The following is a 27005-nucleotide window of genomic DNA, read 5'->3' on the forward strand; positions in this document are numbered from 1 at the left end:
TCCTTCCCTGGCCTTTGAGCTCCTCGGGAGCCCTGCCTCCGGCCCTTCGCCCCCACAAAGGACGCCAGGCAGCGGAGCGCTCTGTCCTCCCCTCAGCCTGCCCGCTCGTTCTGTTGTTATTTTACCGAAGAGGACACAGACATTCAGAGAGGCTAGGGTCCATGCCTGAGGTCTCACATCCAGTAAGTGTCAGAGCCGGGGTTTGAACCTAGACAGCCTGTCCCGGAGACCGCGCCCTTACCTCTACACAAACCACCTCCTGGTTCCCTTTATTAGCACAAGACTCATTTCCCTGACAAGCCCAGGCCCCATAAAGGCAACCCTGCCTCCCCCACGTGACCAGCCCTTGCCAACTACTCACCCCAGTGGCAGAGGGACGAGCCACACAGGGGACCCGCCCATCTTGGCCATGGGGACACAGACACCCACTCACACCCAGAAGGACCTCCTCTTTACCTTAGGCCACACGCCCATGCCGAAGGAGCTGCTGTCTGCCAACTGGTGCAGGTACAGTTCTGTCCTGGAAACAGAGAAGGGACCAGAAGTAAGGGAGGACCCACCCACACCAGTGGCCTGGCAGGGCAGGTGGGCATCATGGCACGGGGCTCCACAGAGTGCCCCAGGTGGCCCCGGGGTCTGCCTCAGGCCCTGGCCCTGCCTCCCGAATATTCCTCACTTGCTGCCCTCAATGGGCCCTTCTTAAGTGAAGGCCTTCCAGAAGCTTCCTTACTCCTCAGTTACCCTGCTCTGAAAACTGGGAGTTTCCTCTCTAATCTGCCCTCTCTCCAAAGGGTAAGGTGCCCCTCTGGCCTTAGCCAGGAGGCTCAGGACAGGTTGGGCCTGCCCTTCAGATGGGGGTGGAAGGCAGGAGACAAATGATGGGGGACGCAGAGGCAAATTGAAAATTATCACCCCTCGCCTGGGGTGAGCACTCCCTGGAGCTTCACTAGATAGAACCTTACTCATTCGTTCAACAGATGAGGAAACCAAGGCTCAGAGACAGGGAGCCACATGTCCAAGAATTCCCAGGAGTCAGCGAGGGGCAGAGATGACTCCCTGGGCCACCTCCCCCAGAAGGCCCTCCCAGATGAGTCTTGTGGCTTCTCTGCTGTTCCACCTGGTGCCTCCTCGCCCTGAGCTACCCTCAGGTGCACCCAAGGCTCTCACAGAGTTTAGGAGCTTCTGGAAGATTTGGGGTCTGCTGTTCCTTGCCCACCTCCCACGCTGCTGTCAGAACCTGTACCAAAATGTCACCGTCACAGCAGACATCCACCACCACCCCCCAGCGTGTATAAAGAGCCATATGTGACTTATCTCACTTAATCCTGTAAGGTCAGCAGTCAAGGTACTATTTCCACTTTACAGAGGAAGAAACGGAGGTTCAGAGCAGGTGACACCTGGCCAGGTTCACCCAGCCCAGGAGCAGTACCAGGCAGCAAGAATCAGAGGCCAGATTCCTAACCACTGGGCTCCACTGACTCTCAGCTCTGGGCAGAGGCAGGGCTGGGGCCCTGGAGAGCGGAGGCCCTTTGTCTCACTGCCCTCGGCCGTCCCTGCTCAGCCCAGTCACTCACCTGAGAGCCAGGTCCAATCCGGATAGCATCTGGGAGAAAACCTCGAAATTGCCTTCCCCTTCCAGCTGCCGGGCCACGTGGCTCTTCTCCAACAGCATCGTCTGCCAGGGGAGAGGACAGGCGCCGGTCAGCACGAGGCCCCGCTAGGCTGCCCGCACACCCCCACCAACCCCCAGGCCCACTCTTCGAGGCAGCACCTCAGGCCCCAACTTGGCTGGACGCCTCCAAATCAAAACGTGCCAGGCCTTTGTCTCACTGATTCAGAGTCCACGCAGGCAATCAACGAATGCAACGGGCTCATTCCGATGAAGGAATCCAAGGGTACTAACAATTAACCCAGAGCCGCCCTCCAACACACTCTTATGCAACCGAAGCCCTTAATAACTTGACCCACATGGTGATGCACGGTAGACTTTCAGGGCCGGGACAGAAAGGGATTTATCGTGCACCAGCGAGTCTGGGTATTCTCCTAGCTCCACATACAAACAACCCTTCTAATAACCTAATCCTGTTTTCTGTTCAAACAGAATGTTTGCGGGGGCGGGGGGGGGGGGGGAAGGGGAGGAGCCAGGTGATTTCAGAGAGAGGAACAAACAGGCCATGTGCCTGTCACACACGGGCTGCCGCAGAAGGCCAGCGAGTGCCTGTTTAATTTCAGCTTACGCTTTTAAGACCCAGCTAATGAGCGGCTGAATTATGTATCTACTCATGAATATTTCATCCCTGTGATACTCCGAGGCACAGACGAGCCGGCCTGCTCCGGGAGGAGATGTCTGGGCACTGAGTGAGGTGGGGAGGAGCTGGCCTTGGCCTGGGGAGCGATGACCATTTAGACACATTCCAGGGTCCCAGCTGGAGGCGTGGGCCCTGCTGAGTGGGGCTGAGGCTACTGCAGCCCCAAAGAGCCCCCTCTCCCTCCCACCCAGAGGCCTCACCTGGAGCTGGGTGGCCGTGACTCGGCCTGTGGCGTTCAAGTCCAGTGACATCACCATGGAGCACTGGGTGGCACGGCGGCTGTGGCCGGTGAACACGGAGCCAAAGGCCCGGAGGACAGTGAAGGTGGCTCGAATCTTCTCCACTGGTGGGGCACAGACAGGGCATCACCCGTGGCCCGGGTGCTGCCACCCCCACCTCTCACAGGACCCCATTCTGGCCCCAGGCCCCAGCAGGGGCCCCTCCACTCCCCCAACTCAGCTCTAAGCCACACCTCTTCCGTTGCTGGGCTGGCCCTGTGCTGCAAGCAGGGGCGTGGGGTGAGCAAGAGTGAGCCCAGAAGGGGACATACACACACCTAGGATTGGTACGATCTGAGTGACAAGGGCTGCCCTATGGCCTCCTGGGCCTGGTGGAGTCTAGGAGGAGGGCAGAGCATTAACATTCTTGGACCTGCTCTCGGGGAACGCCCATCACAGCCAGCTCAAAAAGCCCAGCAGTCCCAAGCTTTTTAACATAACTATTTAACAAGCACCCACTATGTGCTAGGCACCTGGATACAGCCTAGCCTGACTCCCACTCCCCCAACACACACTTTCAGCAGAACTACATTCTGGGAGGGCCTCTCCTTGCTGTATCCCCAGCTCCTCCTAACAGGGCTCTAACCTGGGCCAGGTGCAGAACAGGTGATCAATAAAGCATTGGAATAACCCCAGTGGAGAAGCAGGATAGTACAATGGTTAAACAAGCTTGAATATGGCCTCTCCCCGTTGTTAGTCACCTGATTTGGAGCGAATAAATTAACCTCCCTGTGCCTCAGATACCCCATCTATAAGATGGGGGTAATAATAGTACTTACTTACCTCATGTGGTTGCCACAAAGACTAAAAGATTTAATAATGTAAAGTGCTCAGAACATGCTCCAAATGTGGTGGTGTTAGTATTGTTTGTTATTATTAGAAAAGCAATACTGCCTGGGCCATATATTCTCAGCAGGGGGAATACTGCCCCCAAGAGGGCAGAAACTGATTCTTGAGGATGGGGGCAGTTTTCCTTTCTTATGTATAGAATAGAGCACAGATACACACACACACACACACACACACACACACGTCTGTGTGTGTCTGTATATATATACACACATACACACACACTGCATAAGCAAATATATGGTGAATCTATGGCATTAACTTTTCATGGTGGGAGACGATTAGGAGAAAGAACAACTAAAAAGGCTCCTCAGAGGGGCAACAATACATTGAGAACACTGGCCCAGGGGTAACAGCTCTGGAGCCAAACTGTCTGTGTTTGAATCTCGGTGCTAGGCTGTATGAGCTGTGTGGCCTTGGGCAAGCTGGTTAACCTCCCTGCGTTTTAATGGCCTCATCTATAAAATTCAAATAATAATAACGTCTACCTTATAGGGATGTTTTAAATAATAAATAAGTTAACCTGCTTGGAATAGAGCCTGGCGCGTAAGTCCTCAGCAAGCATTTACCACGATCACCATCAATATTGTAATTATTATCACCAACTGACACTATTTTTTATTGAAGTATAGTTGATTTACAATGTTGAAACTCTTTCTTTAATGCCCAGCTCAAACATCATTTCCTCAAGGAAGCCCCCCGGCCCCTTCTCTGTGCTCCCTCCGCCTCTCCCCTCCCCAGCTCGGCCAGCAAGCGGTGCAGAGCATCGGAGTCTGGCACAGATGTGCAGCTGAGTCTCCCTTCCGGCTGTCAGTGCCTCCTTGTCTCTGTTTTTACTTATCGGGTCCTCTGCACAGTCCAGTGGGCTGTGCGCTGCACAAGGACACCACACCTAAGGGCACAGCATTTATATCAGATAGCCATAGGCCTGTATACTTATTAGGATGATGGCCCAGAACGTGGTGGTCAAGTGTTTGGTTCTAACAATGTCAATGCGTGACGACTGTTCCACATGTGGCAGTGAGTGTCTTAGGCAAGGAGTACCTGTTTCTAATTCACACAAAAGTACCCAACAGACTAGGGGTGGCCCTGCCCAGAAGCCAGCACAGGGTCTGCACACAGGTGCTCAGTGAACGCTAGCTGAGCAGATATAAGAAAGAGCCGCCCAGCACCCCCTCTGACTCTCCCTTCCCTTCCCCCATGCCACCGCCCCCACCACGTCCCAGCTGCACGTCACCTGGAGACCACTGTACCCGAGACCCTGCCATCCACACTGCCTGCCATCCCCACCAGGTGCTCCAGGACCTGCTCGCAGCAGGTGGTCTTGCCAGCACCGCTCTGGCCCAGGGCCACGATGCTCTGGTCCCTCTGCTGGCTCAGCAGAGCCCAGTACACCCGCTGGGCCAGGGAGCCAACGTGGGTGGGTAGGCCATCCCGGCAGCTCCTGGGCACCTGCAGGAAGAGCACCGGCATCAGCCTTCCCACCCAGCCGGGGCCCAGGGAGCACTCCACAATGCTCCAACCCGGCCTCAAGCCCAGATCCACATCCATGCCTCCCATCCTACTCCAGCCTTGTCAGAGACGTCGTGCATTTTTCTGGGGAGAACCCAGCCTGGAGATCTAGTCCTGCCACTGGCTCGCTGTGAGTCCTTGGGCAGCCTTGGACCCTGCTCTGAGCCTGGCCTCTTCTTCAGCCAATGAGAGGCTTGAACTAAAGCGGCATTAGCTCATGGGGCTCATCTCACTTGCTACACAAAGGACTGGATCGTACCTGTCTGAAATGAAGCAGGTGGATAAAATGGCTCAATTGATGAGTGACGTCTGCCATGGAAACAGAATGGGGCATGGGGGAATTGGCGGTACGTGTGCTATGTATTTGCTATAACAGATTTAGATACCGGAAGCCCCTTTGACTTCATTCATTCATCCATCCATACATTCATTCACTCAGTAAAAAAAAAAATTCATTGAGTGTCTACTACATAGCAGGCACTAACCCAGGCACTGGGGGCACAACACTACTCAAGGCGAATAAAGGAAATCTCTGCCAACCGTGAGGAGATATCATTATACACCTATTAAGATGGCTAAAAAACCTGTTTTTAATTTTTTTTGACGCACTACCAAGTTCTGGTTAAGATGCAGAGCAAGTGGAATTCTCCCACAATGCTACACAATACAGCCACTCTGCAGAACAGCTTGGCAGCCTCTTTAACAGTGATACGTACACCCGTCATACAACTGAGCAACCCCACTCCTAGGTATTTACCCAAGAGAAATGGACATTTGTGTTCACCAAAAAACCCTCTGTCACTGGTTATATGGAGTAGGTATTCAAACTCATCAACAAACTAGAAACAACCCAAATGTCCCTCAACTAAAGAACTAAGATAACCAACCACCCTGGTTTTAGCACTGAAAGTCCCATGTCCCAGAAAAACCATTCCCTCCCACGGAAACCAGGACAACTGGTCCCCCTCCGAACAGATAAACAAAGCTGTGCAATAAAATACAATAGAATAAAAGAACTAACGGCTCACAGCTGCAACAATATGGGTGAATCTCAAATGCGCTGTGCATTGTGATAAGTGGAAGAAGCCGATTCCAAAGGTTACATGCAGTACAATTCCATTTATATGACTTTTCAGAAAAGGCACAACTAGGGAAAAGGGACAAAAGAACAGATTAGTGGCTGCCCAGGGCGGGACATGGGGGAGGGGATGACCACAAGGGTATGGAGAACTTTTGGGGGTGATGGGAACTGTCCTGTAATTGATGGCAGAGACAGTTTCACAACTATACGTGTTTGTCAAAAACTTACAGAAGTGAACACTAAAAAGGGTGACATTAACTGTATGTAAATTATACCTTAATAAACCTGACTTAAGACAAAAAAAGCCCTGCCTGTAGAGCTTGCTTTCCTTTGGGAGAAGACAGATGATAAAAAACCAACTAATTAAATTATACTGAACGGGAGTCATTTGAAAGCCATGAGCTTGGATGAGATCACCAAGGAAGCGGGCGTTTAAAGAGGGAGACAGAAGAGGTGTAGGGATGGGGCACCCAGACTTGGAGAGATCAGGGACCAGCAAAGGAGGCTGAGAGGGAGGGCCAGCGGGACAGAAGGAAAACCAGGAGAGCGGAATTCCTGAGCTGCGGAAGGGAGTGATGGCAGGAGGAGGGAAGGACCAGCCCCTGAAGTGCTGCTGAGGGTCAAGTCAGAGGAGGCCGGAGAATTGTCCACTGGGCTTGGCAGCATGGAGGTCACTGTGACCTTGACAAATGTCTGCTTAGCGTGGTTTTCAGGGAGAACGGAAGAGGGCGGTGGAGGTAGTGAGGGCAGTAGAAAGGCACCAAAGGGAGCAGGGAAACGGGCCTGGCTGGAGGAGGACCTTGGAAGCCCAGGATGCTAAGCGGGTGACAAGTGGGCTAGCATCCACCCTCCCAGTGGCTTGGCAGGACCAGGGGCACAAACTCCAGTGTGGCGGCCCTCCCCCCTCCCCGAACCCCCAGCCTGGAGCTAAGGAGCACCCCCAGTGCACTGTTGGCCTTTCCTACCCCAAGGCCCCCAGGAACAGCAATGAGTCCCCATCCTGACACAAATCAAAAGGCTCACAGACCTACTAGAGAATGGACCTGAGGATATGGGGAGGGGGAAGGGTAAGATGTGACAAAGTGAGAGAGTGGCATGGACATATATACACTATCAAACGTGAAATAGATAGCTAGTGGGAAGCAGCCGCAGAGCACAGGGAGATCAGCTTGGTGCTTTGTGACCACCTAGAGGGGTGGGATAGGGAGGGTGGGAGGGAGGGAGATGCAAGAGGGAAGAGAATATGGGAACATACGTATATGTATAACTGATTCACTTTGTTACACAGCAGAAACTAACACACCATTGTAAAGCAATTATACTCCAATAAAGATGTTAAAATCAATCAATAAATAAAAAAGGCTCAGCAGGACCCCAAACCTGGCAAAGTAGGACAGGCCGCCACACTGGCTGGACACAGCCTAAGGGAACGCAGCGGGCAGGGGGTCCTGAGGTCCGAGCCTCGGAGCCACCTCCCGCTTTGGAAACATAAAGTTCAAGGGCCAGGCTATCCCAATCGTCAGCCTTCTTAGGCTGCAGGGGAACAGGGAGGATTCTGCAGACCCAGGCCCCGCAGTCACACACAGGTACCCCTGCATGCTTGCACACGGGCACGCTCAAGGGCACACGCACCCAACAGCTGCAGAGGCCTCTGCACACAGGTGTGCCCATCTACACCCCACGCAGTCACAGCACACTCACCCCAAAAGAGGCCTGCACCCCCAGGCACGCACCCAGCTCCCAGCCACCCGGCAAGCCCAGACCCCCAGTGAGAGAGGCCCCCAGCCCTGCCTGGACCCCTTCTAGCCCATCTTCAAGGAGGCCTCAGTCCCAGCCTCACCGCAGGTCTCTGCTCCCACCTGGTGGCCATTTGAGGAACCAGAGGGGACTCAGCCAAAGACAGAAGGCAGCTGTGGGTGTGGGAGGCAGCGTGACTTGAGGGGAACCCACGCCCACCGCAGGGTTACAGGGGCTTAGGGGGATCACGGGACTCAAGTTCCTCCTACCAGGTTGGGTCCCAATCCCCGCACTTTTAGGCTCTTTGACCCAGGCCGTGTAGCAGACGCCGCAAACGAGGACAGTCACGGTCGAGAGAACGGGGCTTGCGGAGAGACCGGTGACAAACACCCCTCCCAGGGGCCCCTAAGGAACCAGAGCAGGCTCTCGGGGCCTTGGGCTGCAGTAACAGAAGCACAGCCTGCCTGGCAAGGGAGGGGAGAGTGCAGCGTCGCCCTTCCAGGCTAATGAGAACCTACTGTTATAGCAAAGGGAACTCTACTCAGTGCTCTGTGGTGACCTAAATGGGAAGGAAATCCAAAAAAGAGGGGATATATGTATATGTATAGCTGATTCACTTTGCTGTACAGCAGAACTACGCTCGCATAAAAATTAATTTTTTTAAAAAGGTGCCTTTTGTTATGTTAATGAGGTGACTTTTGGAAAGCCAAATATATATGAGATGACCAAATATATATATATATATATATATATATATGTATATATATATATATTTTTTCCTTTCTAGATTACCAGTTTATTATAAAAGGATCTAACTCAGGAACAGCCATATGGAAGAGACGCACAGGGCAAGGTATGGGGAAAGGGGTGCAAAGCTTCCATGCTGTCCCACCTGGCACCTCCCTGTGTACACCAATCCAGAAGCTCTCCAAACTCCATTCTTTTAATTTCACTGAAGCTTCGTTATGTAGACAGGATTAACTGATTCAACCTCAAGCCCCTCTACCCTTCAAGGGGGTGGGGGGGAGGGTGAAAGAGACTGAAAGTTCCAATCCTCTAATTCTGGTTGGTTCCCCTGGCAACCAGCCCCTTCCTTAGGGGCTTTCCAAAAGTCACCTCATTAACACAAACTCAGGTGTGGTTGAAAGGGTTTTGTTATGAATATCAAAAGACACTCCTATCTGGAAATTCCACGGGGTTTAGAAGTTTTGTGCCAGGAATGAGGGACAAAGACCAAATATATATTTTATTATACCTACTCCCTAATACTAAATCTTACTGCTAATAAGGTAAGTACAATTAAAACTATAGTGAAATACCATTTTCACCTATCAAATTGGCCACATGGAAAAGTTTGATATTACTCTGTGTTGGTGAGGATACTGGGGAACAGGCAATCTCATACACTGCTAGTGCAAGTATGAAGGGCAGCATCTGCTGAAATTTTCAATGCATATTTCCTTTAATCCAGCAAGTCCACTTTTGTGGGCAATTCAGAACGCTCTCTAGAATATGGGTCAGCAAATTTTTTTTTTCCAAAAAGGGCGAAAATGTAAATATTTTAAGCTTTGGGCCACGTGGGAGATGGCCAAATATATATTTTTGGTCTGAATGACCAAATATGTATTTTTCTTCATAAATCACAATATTGCACCCAGCTCAATAAAAATCTTCAAATGCTTTGCACATCAGCTGGCTTTGACAAGTCTTCACCTCTCCCCCCACCCCCTTCCTCTCTCCCTAAATCATGCTCTGAGTGTTTCTTGAAGAAATAGAAAAATCTTGGCTCCTCCAGCACATTGCCTCTCCACTCTCCATATTTGTGGTTGCCTCACTGACCCAGGTTGGCCACACGTCCCTTGCCAGCCACCTTACAGCCTGGTGAGATCCTGGACCTCCCAGATGGGCCTCCTGGCCTAGGGATGACCAGTAATATTTCTCTCAAATGCTAGCATCTACTGATCTGTAGTTGGGGACTGCCTGGAGTGTTGTATTGAGAAGGATCCTGAGCTATGGCTGAACTAGCAAGAAAGTGTGTGGTGATTGACTAGCAATGTCTGCCATGGGCGCAGGAATGGTTAGGAGTGGTGCCTGTGCCAAGTGTTTGCCATTTCCAGCCTGGGGCTTCCCCTGCCACAGTGAGGCAAGAGGCTGGTCAGTCTTTTGCTGGGAGGCTCCCTTGACTGCTCCATCACAGGGCTGTCTTTCTACCCCTGCTCCCTTGCTACCTGGAGTTTTGCTGTCTCATACGGCAGCCACTAGCCACATGGGGCTATTTCAATTTAAATTAATTGAAATTAAATTAAAACCTCAGGGGCTTCCCTGGTGGCACAGTGGTTAAGAATCCGCCTGTCAATGCAGGGGACACGGGTTTAAGCCCTGGTCCGGGAAGATCCCACATGCCTCGGAGCAACTAAGCCCGTGCACTACAACTACTGAGCCTGCGCTCTAGAGCCGGTGAGCCACAACTACTGAAGCCCACGCACCACAACTACTGAAGCCCACGTGCCTACAGCCCGTGCTCTGCAACAAGAGAAGCTACCACAGTGAGAAGCCCTCACACCACAACGAAGAGCAGCCCCGGCTCCCCACAACTAGAGAAAACCCGTGCACAGCAACGAAGACTCAACGCAGCCAAAAATAAATAAATAAATAAATAATTTAAAAAACACACACGTAAGATGATTTTTTTAAAAAAAGATCTGTATGTAGAACACTGAGCACCTAAGGGCTCGATTATGGGCTGTTATCATTCAAACGGGACTGATACAGAACTTTTCAAAGCTTCTGCTTCTGAGGTTTACACGTGCTGCTATGTGTAAGCCGGAAACTGATCATCACCATCTTTACATCACTTTGTGAAGTCATAACAATGGTGTTATGCATCTAGGGTTTTACAGGTAGTCCCAATTTCACATATTTAACACATTCTCCTGCCAAGAACCAAATACTTTATTTCAAAAATAAAATTACACTTCAGAACATAATATGGTAACCAGAGCCGGACCTAAGCTCCCACAATAACAACCAGAAAACTGGACAAAATATATAAAGTAACTGTTTTCAGACACAGAAGGGGCTAGAGTCCCTGAAAGAAGGGAAGCAAACTAGGAGGACCCCAGGCTGCGTCAGCTCTTGGCCTGGAGGCACTTTCTGAAATGTGGTGCTGGGAGGGGGACCCAAGCAGACCATGGTGGTCCTGCCGAGGCAAAGGCACCAGGAGTTCACGGAAGACGAGGTGCCTGGAAACACCAGAAAAATAAATGAAATGAAGAGCTATATAGCTATTATAAGCCAGTGGTGATGACAACTTACTAGGATATACTCAATCCAAAAGAAGACTGGAGAAGAAAAAAGCAACAAGGAAACAAATAATACATGCGAGATTTAAATCCAACTAAATTGGTAATTATTCAAGTGTAAATGGTCTAAATAGTCTAATTACAAGGCAGAGATCAGAGAATAGACATACCATGCAAACACTAATATCAAGAAAGCTCGAGTGATTATAACAATATTAGACAAAATAGACGTCAGAACAAATATATTATTACCAGGACAGACTTCTCACCATGATAAAAGTGGTAGATTCATCAAGATGACATAACAATCATAATGTGTGTGTACTGGGAATTCCCTGGCGGTAAGTGGTTAGGGGTCCATGCTTCCACTGCAGGGGGCACAGGTTCAATCTCTGGTCGGGGGACTAAGATCCCGCAAGCTGCATGGTACGACCAAAAAACAAAAAAATACTGTGTGTACCTATCACAGGAGATGCAACAATGCCTCTCCTAGGCACTTACCAAAGAGAAGTGACAGCATTTGTTCACAAGACTTGATGAAAAATATCCATAGCAGCTTTACTCATAATTTCCCTGAACTGGAAACAACCCGATGTCCATGAAAAGTGAAGTGTGTTAGTAAGTCCATACATTGGAATACTATTCAGCAATAAAAGAAACAAAAATCCCAACACAGCAACATGATAATGAACCTCAAGGAAGAACATGGTGCTGAGGCAAAGGGGCCAGACCCAAAAGAGTGCATAGGATTTGATTCTATTGATAGGATGTTCTAGAAAAGGCAAATATAATCTATTGTGACTGGAAGCAGAAGCAGATCAGTGTTTGCCTGGGGCTGGGTGGGATGAGCTATTTAGAAACGGGCCAAGAGTGTACTTTTTAAGGTGATGGAAATGGTCCATATATGGATCGTGGTAACAGGTACGCGGGTGCACACTTTTGTCAAAACTCAAACTCTATACTTAAATTGGATGTATTTTATTGTGAGTGTTTTATACCTCAATAAAATTGCTTTTTAAAAGAACAAAAGCATACAGCATATTTATCAGTAAACAAAGAAAAATTAAGTAACAACTGGATCCTTAGATATGTGGTATCTCACGAGAAGGAAATCAGGCATATTCTGAAAGAGATAAGCTAAAAAGTAACAATAGAAGAAAAGGGCCCAAATCAATGTTCCCAATAAGCTATCCTATTTCAAGTTCTCTTCCATCACCAATTCTGAACCCACTTCTTGGTTTAAAAGTAGAAGCCACAAAATAAACCTAATTTCAATCTTCTGAAATAGTCATAGATTATATGGTAAGCAAATGAATTCTGAAAGAGCAAACTTTGAAGACAATGAATTAAAAAATAAAATCAAAGCAGTGAAATATTTCCAGTAAGGAAAAAAAAAAAGATTTCTTTGGAGAGTAAGTGCATCTTACAAGGGAAGAAAGAATATGTGCTTCTTGAAGAAGCTGTCCTAGTTGCTCTCACTGTGTTCTACTGTTATAAACAGTCTCTTTGAGGGACTAAAGCAATTCTCTCTGCCCCCACCTCCATCCACACTTTGCTGGGATTTCTCTTGGAAACCACCAAATCACAAGAATCTTCTCTGTTCATCAGCGAGCAGAGTTGGGACAAAGCTCTGAACTCTAAGGCTGACCTAAAAGCATCATGCAGAACACAGAGCGGGTGTGACAATACTCTTCAGCAGACGGCCCACTGTGCAAAGCAAGCAAGTCACCTTAATTCCGAGATGCATGAACACAGTCATCGCCCTACACCCTCAGGCTCTTGCCTGAGCCTTTCTTTCACCTTCTGACCCCAACTGAACCCAAGCACATGGTACCCTGCAAGCCCCTGTGCCTCCCACCCGCTTTTGTACCACAGCACAATTCACTGCAAATCTATCCTCCCATCTTCAGATGACTTCTCACCACCTCCACTGCTGGCCGCTGGTCCCAAAGCCGGGATCATCTCTTGCTGAGCGCTGCAGCATCTCCTGCTTCTTGCTTCCACAGCACCGAGACGATGCTGCATGAGCACTTGAGTCAGGGTGCGCCGCCCCAGTGCTCAAACTTTCCTGTGCCCCACCCCAGGACCAGTGAAAGTGGAGATCCTCGTGATTGCCTAAAAAGCCTCGCCAACCACCCCCCACCTGTCTCGCGGTCCCTCGCACTCAGCCCCTTGGCTGCAGCCTCCTTGCTCTTCCTCCACCACGTGGTTCCAGTCTTAGGGTCTCTGCCCTGCTGAGCCCTCTGCCTGGACCCACTTCCCCCCAGTACACAGGGGCTCAGCCCTCACACCTCCCCAGGACGCTGTTCAACCATCCCTTTATAAGTGGTGCCTTCTCCAAACACCCTATTTGAAACTGCCGCACATACCGGCAAGCCCTGCCCCCCTCTGGCCTCTACAATTCTCCACAACATTTACTACTGTGCGGACAGTGTGTATTCGTTGGTCTGTCTCCCGCCCCCGCCAATCCCCCGGTAGAATGTTAGCTCCAGGAACTTCCCTGGTGGTCCAGTGGCTAAGTGCAGGGGGGCCCGGGTTCGATCCCTGGTCAGGGCACTAGATCCCACATGCCACAACTAAGAGTTCGCATGCTGCAACTAAAAGATCCCGCGTGCCACAACTAAGACCCAGCGCAGCCAAATAAATAATTAAATAAATATATTAAACAAAGAATGTTAGCTCCATAGGGGCACCCATAGCAGTACTATTCACGGATGCATGGTACACAGTGAAATTTACTGAATGAATGACGGAACTTTTCGTAGATTTCAAACAAAGCCCGAGAACCACCTCATAGCATATCTCTACATTTCCTGGTCTTGACTTTGACTAGAAGTAGGAATACTAAAATAAATCAAAAATAATGTATAAAACCCTCAGAAAAGGTACCTCCCAAAGAGCTAAAACCAGGGGATATTAATGACAGTGCACTGCCACCTGGAATTTCAGGCGTTTGGGGCTCCTAAAGTCCTAAAACCGCCCAATCATCCCTCTACTGTCAGTTCAAAAAGCTGACGGTCAACTTTTCCAGTAGAGGTGATGTTTCCTGGGTCCTTAGAACTCTCCAGGAATATATATTAAGACCCCAGCTTTGCTAATATTGCTAGAGCATGTAGTATTTTCCCTTAATTATGTGGACCCAGGCAACGAGACAGCTACAAAGTTGAGTCAGTTGCAGATGTTGGCTGATTGGCTAGACTTTCCTTTTGGCTAAGAGTGGTTTCCCCACACTTGCCGTGGGATCTAAACTCATGGCTCTGAAACATCACCTGTAGCCCCTTCCAAGAATTTCAGAGACTTCTGGGCAGTAGTAAACACTCCTTACAGCTGTCTGATCCTGGCATGCCAGAGGTCTGTGGGTTTCACATCCATCCTTTTGCAGAGTGAGCTGGTGGCAGGTGGAAAGTCCTCTGTGGCCTGACGCTGTTCTAGTCTCCCCTATGTGCCATTTTGTTTAATAAGACATTTCCAGTGGAGCACTTAAAATATATTAGATTCTCAATGTCTCATTCAACAAAGCACATAAAGCAGAGACCTGTGCACTGCCCCCAAATTCTGGATTTTAGTATCATGATATATTAACTAGGAATTGTATAGTTTATATGCTTTTTTTAAAAACAAACTCCAGCACTAGTTACAATAGCCAAGACATGGAAGCAGCCTAAATGTCCGTCCACAGATGAATGGATAAAGATGATGTGGTATATATCAATATATACACAATGGTATATTATGCAGCCATAAAAAAGAATGAAATAATGCCATTTGCAGCAACATGGACGGACCTAGAGATGATCATACTAAGTGAAGTGAGTCAGACAGAGAAAGACAAATATTACATGATATCACTTATACATGGAATCTAAAAAAATGATACAAATGAACTGATTTACAGAACAGAAATAGACTCACAGACATAGAAAACAAACTTATGGCTACCGAAGGAGAAACGTGGGGAGGGATAAATTAGGAGTTTGGGATTAACAGATACACACCATTATATATAAAATAGATAAAACACAAGGACCTACTGTATGGCACAGGGAACTACATGTAATAACCTATAATGGAAAAGAATCTGAAAAAGAATATATATATATGTATAACTGAATCACTTTGCTGTACACCTGAAACTAACACAACATTCTATCAACTATACTTCAATTAAATAAAACCCAGGGCTTCCCTGGTGGCGCAGTGGTTGAGAATCTGCCTGCCAATGCAGGGGACACGGGTTCGAGCCCTGGTCTGGGAAGATCCCACATGCCGCGAAGCAACTAGGCCCGTGAGCCACAACTACTGAGCCTGCGCGTCTGGAGCCTGTGCTCCGCAACAAGAGAGGCCGCGAGAGTGAGAGGCCCGCGCACCGCGATGAAGAGTGGCCCCCGCTTGCTGCAACTAGAGAAAAGCCCTCGCGTAGAAACAAAGACCCAACACAGCCAAAAATAAATATAAATAAATAAATTTAAAGAAAAAAATTAAAAAAAAAACCCCGAGGCGTGCTCATTTCCCCACTAACTTTTCCTGGTGACAGACAGAAAATAGCAGTTGTGAAGTGCCTACCTCCTATTCAGGCTCTGCTTTTTGGGGGATGGGCAAGCTTGGTCACATTATTTTAACTAGCATAGAAAACACTAGTGCTGTGTTTAGTACACAGGTGGCCATCACTGTCTTAAACCAATAGTAATTCCCATCAACCACGGGCTCAGAAGAGCTCAGGGAAAATTAAATAGCAACCACCTACAAGATCAAAGAGAGAGTTGCCAGCCTGCAGATCAGGGGTCTGGTGGTCACATGCCAGGGTTCCTATAGTTCTAGTGATTAGCAGATGTTAAAGGATTGTGCCATTCCAGCAGAAGTGTAGCTCTTCTGAATTTTTCTGGGAAGAGATAATCATGGCTGATCTTAGAACCTGAATGATGTCTTGTAAGAGGAAAACCGGCCCAAATAAACTGGTTTAAAATAAACGCACAAAAAAGACAACGAAATTTCTCATAGGACTGGTTTAAGCCTTTTTACTCTCTTTGAAAGCTGCCACAATTTTCTCAGATGTCCCCAGTTTTCAGAGACGCAGAGGCTGCGTGGCAGGGCAGGTGGCGTCTCCAACCCGGGGCGCCAATACCCAGGCTTGTGGGAGCCAACACAGATAAGGAGTCAGCCCAAAGGACTGCCTACCAGTGGGGTTTGGACTAACAGCCTTTCCCTCTTCTTCAGTGTCTTTCCTCTCTAGGCGGCATTTCTGTCTAGAGATGCAAGTTGAAAGTGCAGAATCTGTGTCCATCATTTCTGTGGGTTCCTCACCACCCGTTGCCTGTGGCTGCCTGGCCTCTTCAATTGAAAATCCAATCAGCTGTGCTTAGTCAAGTGTTTACCTCTGCTGTTTGAAAGTTTAAATGGATCTTTAACTCTTTCCCTCACTAGAAGTCTCCACAAAGCCGTGGATAATTGATGCAGGGTTGAATGGGCCCTCAGGTTTTCTTCTCTTTTGGGGCTGGTGGCTCTCAGCTGGAGGAAGTTTTACACGTCAGACAGGGTGGGACGGGGGCCATCTGTGACTGTCAATCAGGGAGGCTGTTTGTCTGGGGAAGGCCCTGCACAGGGACACAAACAAACTCTTCCAAACAAAGGTGGAAACAAAAGAGAAAACAAAGCCTGAAGGGGGGTTCCCAGGTTAAGATTTCCCTCTCTACGACCACAAGCAAAAGGGCTCGATGTTCTATCATTTAACTCTGCTCTTCAAGTCAGAAGTTGCACAGAGGTTAAGTATTTGCAGATTTTAGCCACCTACCATGTTTTGAAGCACAGAGCACTTCGAGCAATAATTTTATAATCATAAAATAGGCTGGTAACTTTGTTCCTTGAAACTGACAAAAAAGTAATCCTAAAATGTTTTCCTCTGTGTCGCTTATTTTTTTTTCAGTAATTCTGTGGTCCTGTATTTTGCATATAATTACCAAATTAAAAAAAGAGGTCTCTATGTCATGTCTGTGTCCATCTTTCTTTCTACAGGCCTGCTTAGAAAATCCTTTTAAAAAGAACTTTGGGGCTTCCTTGGTGGCGCAGTGGTTGAGACTCTGCCTGCTAATACAGGGGACACGGGTTCGAGCCCTGGTCTGGGAAGATCCCGCATGCCACAGAGCAACTAGGCCCGTGAGCCACAACTACTGAGCCTGCGCGTCTGGAGCCTGTGCTCCGCAACGAAAGGCCACGATAGTGAGGCCCGCGCACCGCGATGAAGAGTGGCCCCCACTTGCCGCAGCTAGAGGAAGCCCTTGCACAGAAACGAAGACCCAACACAGCCAAAAATAAATAAATAAATAATAATTTAAAAAAAAAAGAACTTTGTAAGGTAGCAATTTCTGTCTTTCCAATGTATCCTTTTTATAATGAAACATACTTTTTTTTTCAAAGTCCATGGCAAGTATATTTCTTATGCCTTAGCCCCAAACGCCAAATATAATTTATGCATTCTTTCAACCCGAATGTTCTTTGAAAGCATGCTAAATATGTTTGAGACCAACGTTAATAAATATTTAAGAAATTAAAGTGAAAAGTAAAAATCGAAAAGAAAAGGCACCAGACTGGAAAGAAAGGAGTACATTTGTTTTTATTCAGAGACAGGATCTTACATGTAGAAAATCCTAAAGAACTCACACACATACACACATACACAAATCTACTAGAACTAATAAATTAGTTCAGCAAGATTGTAGGATACAAGATCACCATACAAAAACCAATTCTATTTCCATGTACTAGCAATGAACAACCAAAAATGAAATTAAAGAAACAATTTCACCCATAATAGCATCAAAAACATTAAAATATTTGTGAATAAATTTAAGAAGACACATAAGACTGAAAACTACAAAGCACTGCTGAGAGAAATTAGGGACGACGTAAACAACTGTAGAGACATTTCATTCATGGATTGGAAGACTTAATGTTGTTAAAATGACAGTTGTCTCCAAATCTATACGTTCAACAAAATCCCTACCAAAATCTGAGTAGGCTTTTTTTTTGAGGGGGGGCAGAAATTGAAAAACTGATGCTAAAATTCATATGGAAATGCAAAGGATCCAGAAGAGCCAAAAACAAGTTTGAAAAAAAAAAGAAAGAAAAGAATAAAGTGAGAAGATTTTTATTTCCTGATTTCAAAACTTACTATAAAGCTACAGTAATCAAGACACTGTGGGACCAGCATAAGGACAGACATATACATCAACAGAACAAAACTAAGAGTCCAGAAATAAGTCCTTAAGTTTATGGTCAATTAATTTTCAACAAAGGTGCCAAGACAATCCAATGGGGGAAGAAAACGTTTTTATCTTCAAACAAAAAAACAAACTTTTTTCAGACAACTAGATAGCCACATGCAAAAAAAGATGAATTTAGACCCTTACCTCACATTATACATGACAACTCAAAAATCAAACAAAGATCTAAGAGCTAAAATGCTAAAACACTTCTAGAAGAAAAAGAGAAAAAAATCTTTGGGGAATTCAGTTAGGCAAAAAGTTCTTAGATAAGACACTAAAATTCATTCTAAAAATTTGTAAACTGGACTTCAAAATTAAAACCTTCTGTACTTCAAAAGTCACTATGAAGAAAATGAAAAAGAAGCCACTGACTGGGAGGAAGTATTTGTGAATTATACACATGATAAATAACATAAATAAAGACAATCAATTTTTTAAATGGGCATAAGATTTAAATAGATATTTCACCAAAGAAGATATAAGAATGGCTAATCACCACAAACATGTCCAATATCACTAACTGTTAGGGAAATGCAAATCAAGACCCCAATGAAGCACCACTTCACACCCACTAGGAAGGCTAGAATCAAAGACAACAGCAAGTGTTGATGAGGCTATGGCAAACCTGGAACTCTCATAAAATGATGGTGAGAATGTAAATGTAGTATAATTTAGAAAGCAATTAGTGATTCCTTAGAAAGTTAAACATGAATTCACCATACAGCCCAGCAATTCCACTCCTAGTTACATACCCAGGAGAAATGAAAACATACATCCACACTTGTACGTGAATGTGAACACAGCAGCATCATCTGTAATAGACCAAAAGTGGGAATAATTCAAATGTCCATCAACTGGCGAAGGGATAAACAAAATGTGGTCTATCCACGTAATGGAATATTATTCAGCAACAAAAGGGAATGAGAGACCGGAACACACAACGTGGATCAACCTCCAAAACCTGGTGTTAAATGAAAGAAGCCATGTGCAAAAGACTAACAGTCTACAGCCTGTAAGATTCCACTCATATGAAATGTTCAGAAAAGGAAAATTACTATAGAGACAGAAAGCAGATTACTGGTCGCCTGGGGATGGGAGCAGGAAGTGACTACAAGTGGGCACAGGGTGCCTCTTTGAGACATGGAAATGTTTTAAAATTAGACTGTGGTGCTGGCTGCACAACTCAGAGTTTACTAAAACTCATCAAATTTACACTCATAGTGAGTGAATTTTATAACATGTAATATCATGCCTCGATAAAGCTGTTTTTAAAAGAGTAAAAGTTGCAAAATTTTGTTTTGACCAAAACCATGTTTCAAAGACACCAATTCTCACACGAATTCAAAAAGATTAATATTCAGACTCTGGATTAAGCTCTGAAGTCAGTGTGAGAAAATGAAATGTCTTCCGTGGCAATAATGATGTGACGTCATAGTACTTTAACCATGATGTTCTTTATATATGAGAGTAACATTTGCATACTTTATGAATTAAGCATCTATTTTGGAGTCTCCTTATAATCGGAAACATCCTTCTCTAACAGGAGAGGGTATGCAGTCAGAGAAGTGAGTAGATTGTCAACAGACAGATGGAATTTATCAAATGTTATGTGCCCCACTTGCATATGATGAAATTATTTCAGTATATCACAGAAGAAAATGGTAGCAAAACATCTTAACCATACAAATTGATTTTAACCGACAAATTGATTTTACTGTCTATTTGTTAACCAGTATCCCTTTAAAACCATTCTTTCAATGAGCCAAACCCAGGACATTTGTCAATCTCTAAATGAGTAAGTTTTACTGACAGCAAATTAGGAATCCACTTCATTGATGTCCATTAAGACGTATGATTTCTATGTAAGGATGAGGAAGATAAAGGCAGCTGTCATTTACTTAACCTTTTTTATTCTGGAAACCGGCAATTAAAAACAAAGAAGTTAAGCATTGATCCTGCTCTATTAGTCTTCTATTGCTGTGTAACAAATATCCACAAACTCAGTGACTTAAAAACACCACTAATAAATACCTCCCAGTTCTGGAGGTCAGAAGTCCTGGCTGGCTCTGCTGGGTTTTCTGCCTAGGGGCTCACAAAGCCAGAATCAAGGTGGTGGCAACCTGGGTTCTTATCTAGAGGCTCCAGGGAGGAATCTGCTCCCAAACTCATTCATGCTGTTGGCAGAATGCAGTTCCGAGGGCTGTAGGACTGAGGTCCCTGTTCCCTTGCTGCCTGCCAAGGAGGAGGGGTCACCCTCAGCTCCTCGACACACTCACAATCCTTCTCATGGGGCCCCCTCCACCTGCAAAGTCGGCAAGGGTGCGTCCCACCTTTCTCCTGCTTCAATCTCTCTGACTTCTGCTGCCGGCCTGAGGACATTCTCTGCTTTTAAAGGGCTGGTGTGAGCAAATTCAACCCACCCAGAACACAACCTTAATTATATCTGCAAAATCTCTTTCAGCGGGTTACCCCTGGGAGTAACCCCTGGAGGCTTTTAAAAGTCACGGGAGACGTCGTAGAAATCTGCCAACTGCACCTGACTGTCTTTACAGGCAAATATATAGCTCAAGTGGATGAGTAAAAAGCAGTCAACGTGGAAGGAATGGCATGATTAGCAAACTCACCGCTTCCTAACTTCCTAATAAAATAATCGATTTATGCAGAGATCGTCAGTGAAAATGAAACGAATGGCAGATGACAGCTGAATGAGGAGCCGGAGAGCTGAGCGCACCTGAGCCCACTTTAGAGAAGTGACGGACGGCAGAGCGGCCCCTACGTGTCACGTGCCTCTTGCTACAAAGTCCAAACCTAACACGCTAATCCAGCTGTTGGAGCTGGCTTTCAGCTCACAGGAAATTTAGGAAGCAGAAGTGCAATTTAAATGACACCACGAAAAAGCAAACAGAGAAATCCAGAATGTGGAACACTCTACAGCCGGCCCAGTTTCTTCAATACGTCAATTACCTGGGGGTGGGGGTGGGGTGGGGGGCTGTTCTGGATTAATGGGATGTTATTACCAATTACAATACAAGAACAATATTTGGATCCTGATTCAAAAAACACAAGAGTAAAAGGACATTTTAAAGTTAATCAGAAAATCCTGAATATGGACTCAGTATTAAAGTAAGAATCATCATTTTCATTGGTCGGCATAAAGGTCTTAAGGTTGTATGAGAAAACATTCAGATTTTTTAGAGACGCACATAGGGCTGAAATGCTACGAGGGGTTTGCTAATTGCTTTAAAATATTCCGGCAACCACAAAAAGAGGGGATGGACAAAGCAGGTACACAAAATGTTGAAACATATCGAATCTGGGTGATGTATATGCATGGGGGCTCATTGTTCTGGTCCATTTTTACCCCGGACTAAAAATTTTTATAATAAACAATTTCATTTAAGAGATTTCATTCATTGAGCATCTGCTGAGAATCAATCACTGTGTTCAGGGCTTCGCATCCACTTCCTGCTGGATCCTCACTACGGCCTTATGAAGCAGGTACCATTTGTATCCCCACTTTTATAGCTAAGAATATGAAACAACGACCAGTGTGGGGTGTAGCTGGCAGGCCTGCCAATTGCCCGCCACCCCAGCGAAGCCTCAGAGGCCAAGTAAATGAAAGATTTCTACATTTTTTTGTTTCACAAAGCAGTTTGACAAGTCGGCTGCAGCCCGCGTTGGAGGGTGATCCCCCAAACCATGCGCCAACCGCAGCACAGGGGATGCTGGAAGGTTCGGAAGGAGACAAAAGGCGGAGACAGGTAGAGGGTGAAAGAGAAACAGAGGGACCACAGAAAAGCAACAAGGTGGAAACACAGGGAGACAGTCACGGAAAGGGGCGGAGGGAAGAGATGGGGAGACAGTGGGGAAGAGGGATGTGCTTGAAGGGGGATGTCACAGACCTAGAGAGTCAGACAAAGCTACTGCAACCTTGGTCCACCTTCCACTCTGCCCCACCCCTCACACCAACCAGAAAACGGGAATGCCTCGGAGCAAAGGAGGGACCAGACACCGTTCAGTATAGAGCTCTGTCCACGTGTAGTTACAGATCCGTGTCAGGCACGGTTACCTTGTCCTCTCTCCACATCCCCCAGCCCCCATCCCGTGACCTTCTCCCCAGACAGCTCACCAGCTCCAAGCTCAGAGTCAGGAGGAAGGGAAGGAGGAGTTATTTATTTATCTAAACCATGTTTCAGTTTTTTAATGGCCTAACTGAGATAAAAGTCACAGACTCTCAGTGCCCAGCAAAGCTGTTCTCAGCGGGGAAAGTCTGTGAGGCTGAAGTTAATAGCACGAGGGCCACGTTAATGCCACTAGGGGGTTCAGATCAGAGGCTCCTGGAGGCGGCTTCAGGTGACGGTTTAATCACAACGGAAAAAACAGTTCTGGGGCTTGCAACGTGTGACTGGGGGGGTGGAGGGAGTGGGGATGGCAGAAAGGGGTTACAGGAGGGAGAGTGGGGAGCAGAAAACACAAAGGAAGACAGAATCCTCAAACAGAATCCTCAATGCCTTTCAGAGACTGGAGCTAGACCTGCAGGGGAGGGCAGGCCTGTCACACTGCCCCACCCCCCGCCCCGGGCATGTTAATAACACGGAACCACTTGCTCAAATTACACGTTAAAAAACACCTTCTTGGCCTTCCCTGGTGGCGCAGTGGTTACGAATCCGCGTGCCAACGCAGGGGACACGGGTTCGAGCCCTGGTCCAGGAAGATCCCACATGCCGCGGAGCAACTAAGCTCATGCGCCACAACTACTGAGACTGTGCTCTAGAGCCCGCGAGCCACAACTACTGAGCCCGCGTGCCACAACTACTGAAGCCCGCGCACCCTAGAGCCCGTGCTCCACAATAAGAGAAGCCACCACAATGAGAGGCCTGCGCACTGTAACAAAGAGTAGCCCCCGCTCACCGCAACTAGAGAAAGCCAGTGCGCAGCAATGAAGACCCAACACAGCCAAAAATAAAATAAAATAAAAAATAAAATAAAATAAATTAAAAAAAAACTGTAAATGACGCCTGCCCTCAAAAAATGCCCTGGGGTAGGGAATAGGGAAGAAAATTCAACACATGACAAATTTTTCAAGAACTCAATAGGAACAGGGAAGTTGTAGTCACTCTTTAAAAAAAAAAGGAAAAGAAAAATAAGGACATGCCTAAAGTTCACTATAAGGAATTATTAGCCACGTGCAAATCCAACATCCAAAAAGGTTCCAGCTCACACCAGTCAAATGACCATCAGCAAAAAGTCTATAAAGTATAAATGCTGAAGGGGTCTTACAGAACTGTGTACCTTCTAGCTGCTGGTGGGATGTAAAGTGGTAACAGCACTAACACAAACTGAATGGAGCTGCTTTAAAAGGTAAAAATTGAGCTACCATATGATGCGGCAGGGCACCTTTTGGGCCTATAAGCTAAGACCACCAGAATCGGAAAGACAGAAGCAGGCAAATGTGCACTGCAGCAATATTGAAATAGCCAAGACATGGAAGCAAAAAAAAGGTCCATAAACACATGAATGGACAAAGAAGAAGTGGTTAATGGACAGAATGGAATATCAGTCACGAAAAAAAATAAAAGAGTGGCATATGCAGCACCACAGAGGAGCCTAGTGATAATCACACAACGTGAAGTAAGTCAGAATGCGAAAGACAAATGCCCTATGATGTCCCTTATGTTATCTGAAAATTCATAAAAATGAACATATTTCCACAGAGAAAGGGAATCTCAGATTGAAAAGACAAACTTATGGTTAAGCCAAAGAAAAGGTGTGAGGAATGGATAAATTAGGATATTGGGGTTAACACACATATACTAATACATATAAAATATACAATCCCCAAAGACCTATGGAATACCAAGAGTGGTCTACTCAACACTCTGTAACAACCTACATGGAAAAGGACCGAAAGATCAATAGATATATGTATATGTGTAAATGAACAAGATTCTGTACACCTAGAAAAAAAGACATTTTTCAATCAAATTTGCTCTGATAAAAACTACAACTTAAAGACACAAACAAGAATTAAGGAGGCTAAAACTTATGGGAGTTTGCCCTGGCACATTCCACTCTAATCTGCAACCTAAAAGCGCAACTTGCAGCAAGGTGCTGTTTCCCTAGCAAGCAAAGTTGGCAGCGTAGAAGTGTTGCCACCCTAAGGCCGTTTCCTCAAACAGCAGCTTCAAATCTACTGTTAATGGTCACAAATATTCACAAGGACTGCAGGGATGTAAATGACTCATGCCCTCAAAAAATGTCCTGGTGTAGGGAATGGCCATAAAAATCCAAACGCGGCAAATTTTTCAAGAAGGCAATTAGAAGTTGTAAGTTTAGCTCAATCTTAAAGAAAAATGAAAAGGACATTGATAAACGCAAAACATCAGGAATTATTAGACACATGCAAACCCAATCTACACAAAGGTATCACCTCACACCAGTCAGAATGACCATCAGCAAAAAGTCAACAAACAATAGATGTTGAAGAAGTTGTGGAGAACAGCATAACCTCTCGGTCTAAGTGGGATGTAAACTGGTAACGGCCAATAATAGGAACAGAATGGCAGTGCGTTTAAAGGTAAAAAGTGAGTCACCATATGATCTGGAAGGCCCACTATTGGGCCTGTCACCGGTGAAAGCCAGAATCCAAAAGACACGGGATGGAAAATCGTGTACTGCAGCAGTATTTACAATAGGCAAGACATGGAAGCAAACAAAATGCCCATCAACAGATAAACGGACAAAGAAGAAGTGGTATACGTACCGAATGGAATAGTAGCCTCGGGAAAAAAATGAACAATGCCGTTTACAGGACTACAGATGAGCCTAGAAATAATCATATTAGGTTAAGTCAGTCAAAAGGGAATGACAAATATCCTATGATATCATTTATACATGTTATCCTAAGATTGCTACCAATGAACATATTTCCACAGAAAAAGACACTCACAGACTTATAAAACAAACTAATGGTTAACCAAAATGAAAGGTGGGAGGATGGATAATTTAGGACTAAGGGGCTAACATACATAGATTAATGTATGTTAAATGTATATAAACATATAACATATAAACTATATGAATTATATAATAACTAATACATAGAAAATATATAATGACAAAACACCTACCAAATACCAAGGGAGGTCTACTCAACATTCTGTAGTAACATACATGGTAACAGGATCTGAAGATGAACAGACGTATGTATGAATCATTGAGCAGATTCTGTACAGCCAGACAATCACAACACTCTAATCAAATTTACTCCAATAAGAAATAGAAATTAAATTTAAAAAACAAACATAAGTAAGGAGACATAAACTTCTGGGGGCTTGTCCCAGCACATTCCACTCTAATTTACAACCTTGGAACACTACCTCCAGGAAGACTCTGTTGCCCTAGTAACAAGAGTTGAGAACGAAATAATGCTGCCACCTTGTGGCTGATTCCCATAACAGCAGCTTTAAACCCAGTGCTAATGGTTGCTTAATAGTCACAAGGACTGCTGGGTTGTAAATGACGCCTGACCTCAAAAAATGCCCTGGAGTAGGGAATAGGCAAGAAAATTCAACACATGACAAATTTTTCAAGAAGTCAATATGAAGAGGGAAGTTGTAGTCACTCTTTAAAAAAAAGGAAAAGAAAAAAAAGGACATGCCTAAAGCTCAGTATAAGGAATTATTAGCCACATGCAAATCCAACGTCAAAAAGGTTTCAGCTCACACCAGTCAAATGACCATCAGCAAACACTGCAGGATTCCACTCCTCCTGTGCTTTGTGGCTGCTTCCCACTAGCTATCTAGTTTACATTTGGTAGTGTATATATGTCCATGCCACTCTCTCACTTCATCCCAGATTACCCTTCCCCCTCCCTGTGTCCTCAAGTCCATTCTCTATGGCTGAGTCTTTATTCCTCTCCTGCCCCTAGGTTCTTCATAACCATTTTTTTCTTTTTTTTTTAGATTCCATATATATGTGTTAGCATACGGTATTTGTTTTTCTCTTTCTGACTTACTTCACTCTGTATGACAGTCTCTAGGTCAATACCCCTCACTACAAATAACTCAATTTCATTTCTTTTTATGGCTGAGTAATATTCCATTGTATATATGTGCCACAGCTTTATCCATTCATCTGTCGATCCTGCCAACACTTTTACTTTACTCAATTGAGACCAATGTCAGACTTCTAAGGTAATAAATTTACGATGTTTTGAGTCACTCAATTTGTGGTAATTCGTATGAAAGCAATAAAAAACAAATACAGAGGTCCTACAAGAGCCAGGCTATATATTTACATTTAAGTATTTCTAAAATGAATTTAACCCTGTGATTGACAGCAGCAGCAGCTTCCAAGGGATCCCACCACACACCTGAGGCGAAAGCAGCCTAATAAAGAAGCAGTGACAGCAGCAGGTCACTGCCCCACACTTGGGGTAGAGGGGGATTTGATCTACTGTAGCAGCAGCATAGCCTGAATGGGAATGCATCCTCCTGTGGCACTAGTCCCATCAGCATTAGTCTAATCTGCTAGCATCTGCTGTGCCAACAGACCCAACGTATACAAACCCTCCAACTCAGTAGCATTAAGTGAGCCAGGCTCAGTGTTTCCTGAAACTCATATCCAATGGCACTGGAAAGCCCAGATATCACCTACTGTTATGCAAACATAAAAAA

At 45.9% G+C, this 27005-nt stretch overlaps 1 protein-coding gene across 1 annotated transcript; it reads right to left on the reverse strand.

The window, feature by feature from the left end:
* Window positions 1-456: 456 nt before the first annotated feature.
* On the reverse strand, window positions 457-25450 carry LOC309653694 (unconventional myosin-XVIIIb-like; the record flags this gene model as incomplete). The annotated part of the gene is made up of 5 exons (XM_082478537.1): window positions 25091-25450; window positions 4690-4888; window positions 2510-2652; window positions 1575-1675; window positions 457-520 (listed from the first exon to the last, which is right to left on the reverse strand). Coding segments are annotated over exons 2-5 (339 nt in total), but the record flags the coding sequence as incomplete, so codon positions are not given.
* Window positions 25451-27005: the final 1555 nt, after the last annotated feature.

This window comes from Balaenoptera physalus (genome assembly GCF_965194825.1).
Source record: "Balaenoptera physalus genome assembly, contig: HAP1_SCAFFOLD_902, whole genome shotgun sequence".
Taxonomy (NCBI): Eukaryota; Metazoa; Chordata; class Mammalia; order Artiodactyla; family Balaenopteridae; genus Balaenoptera; species Balaenoptera physalus.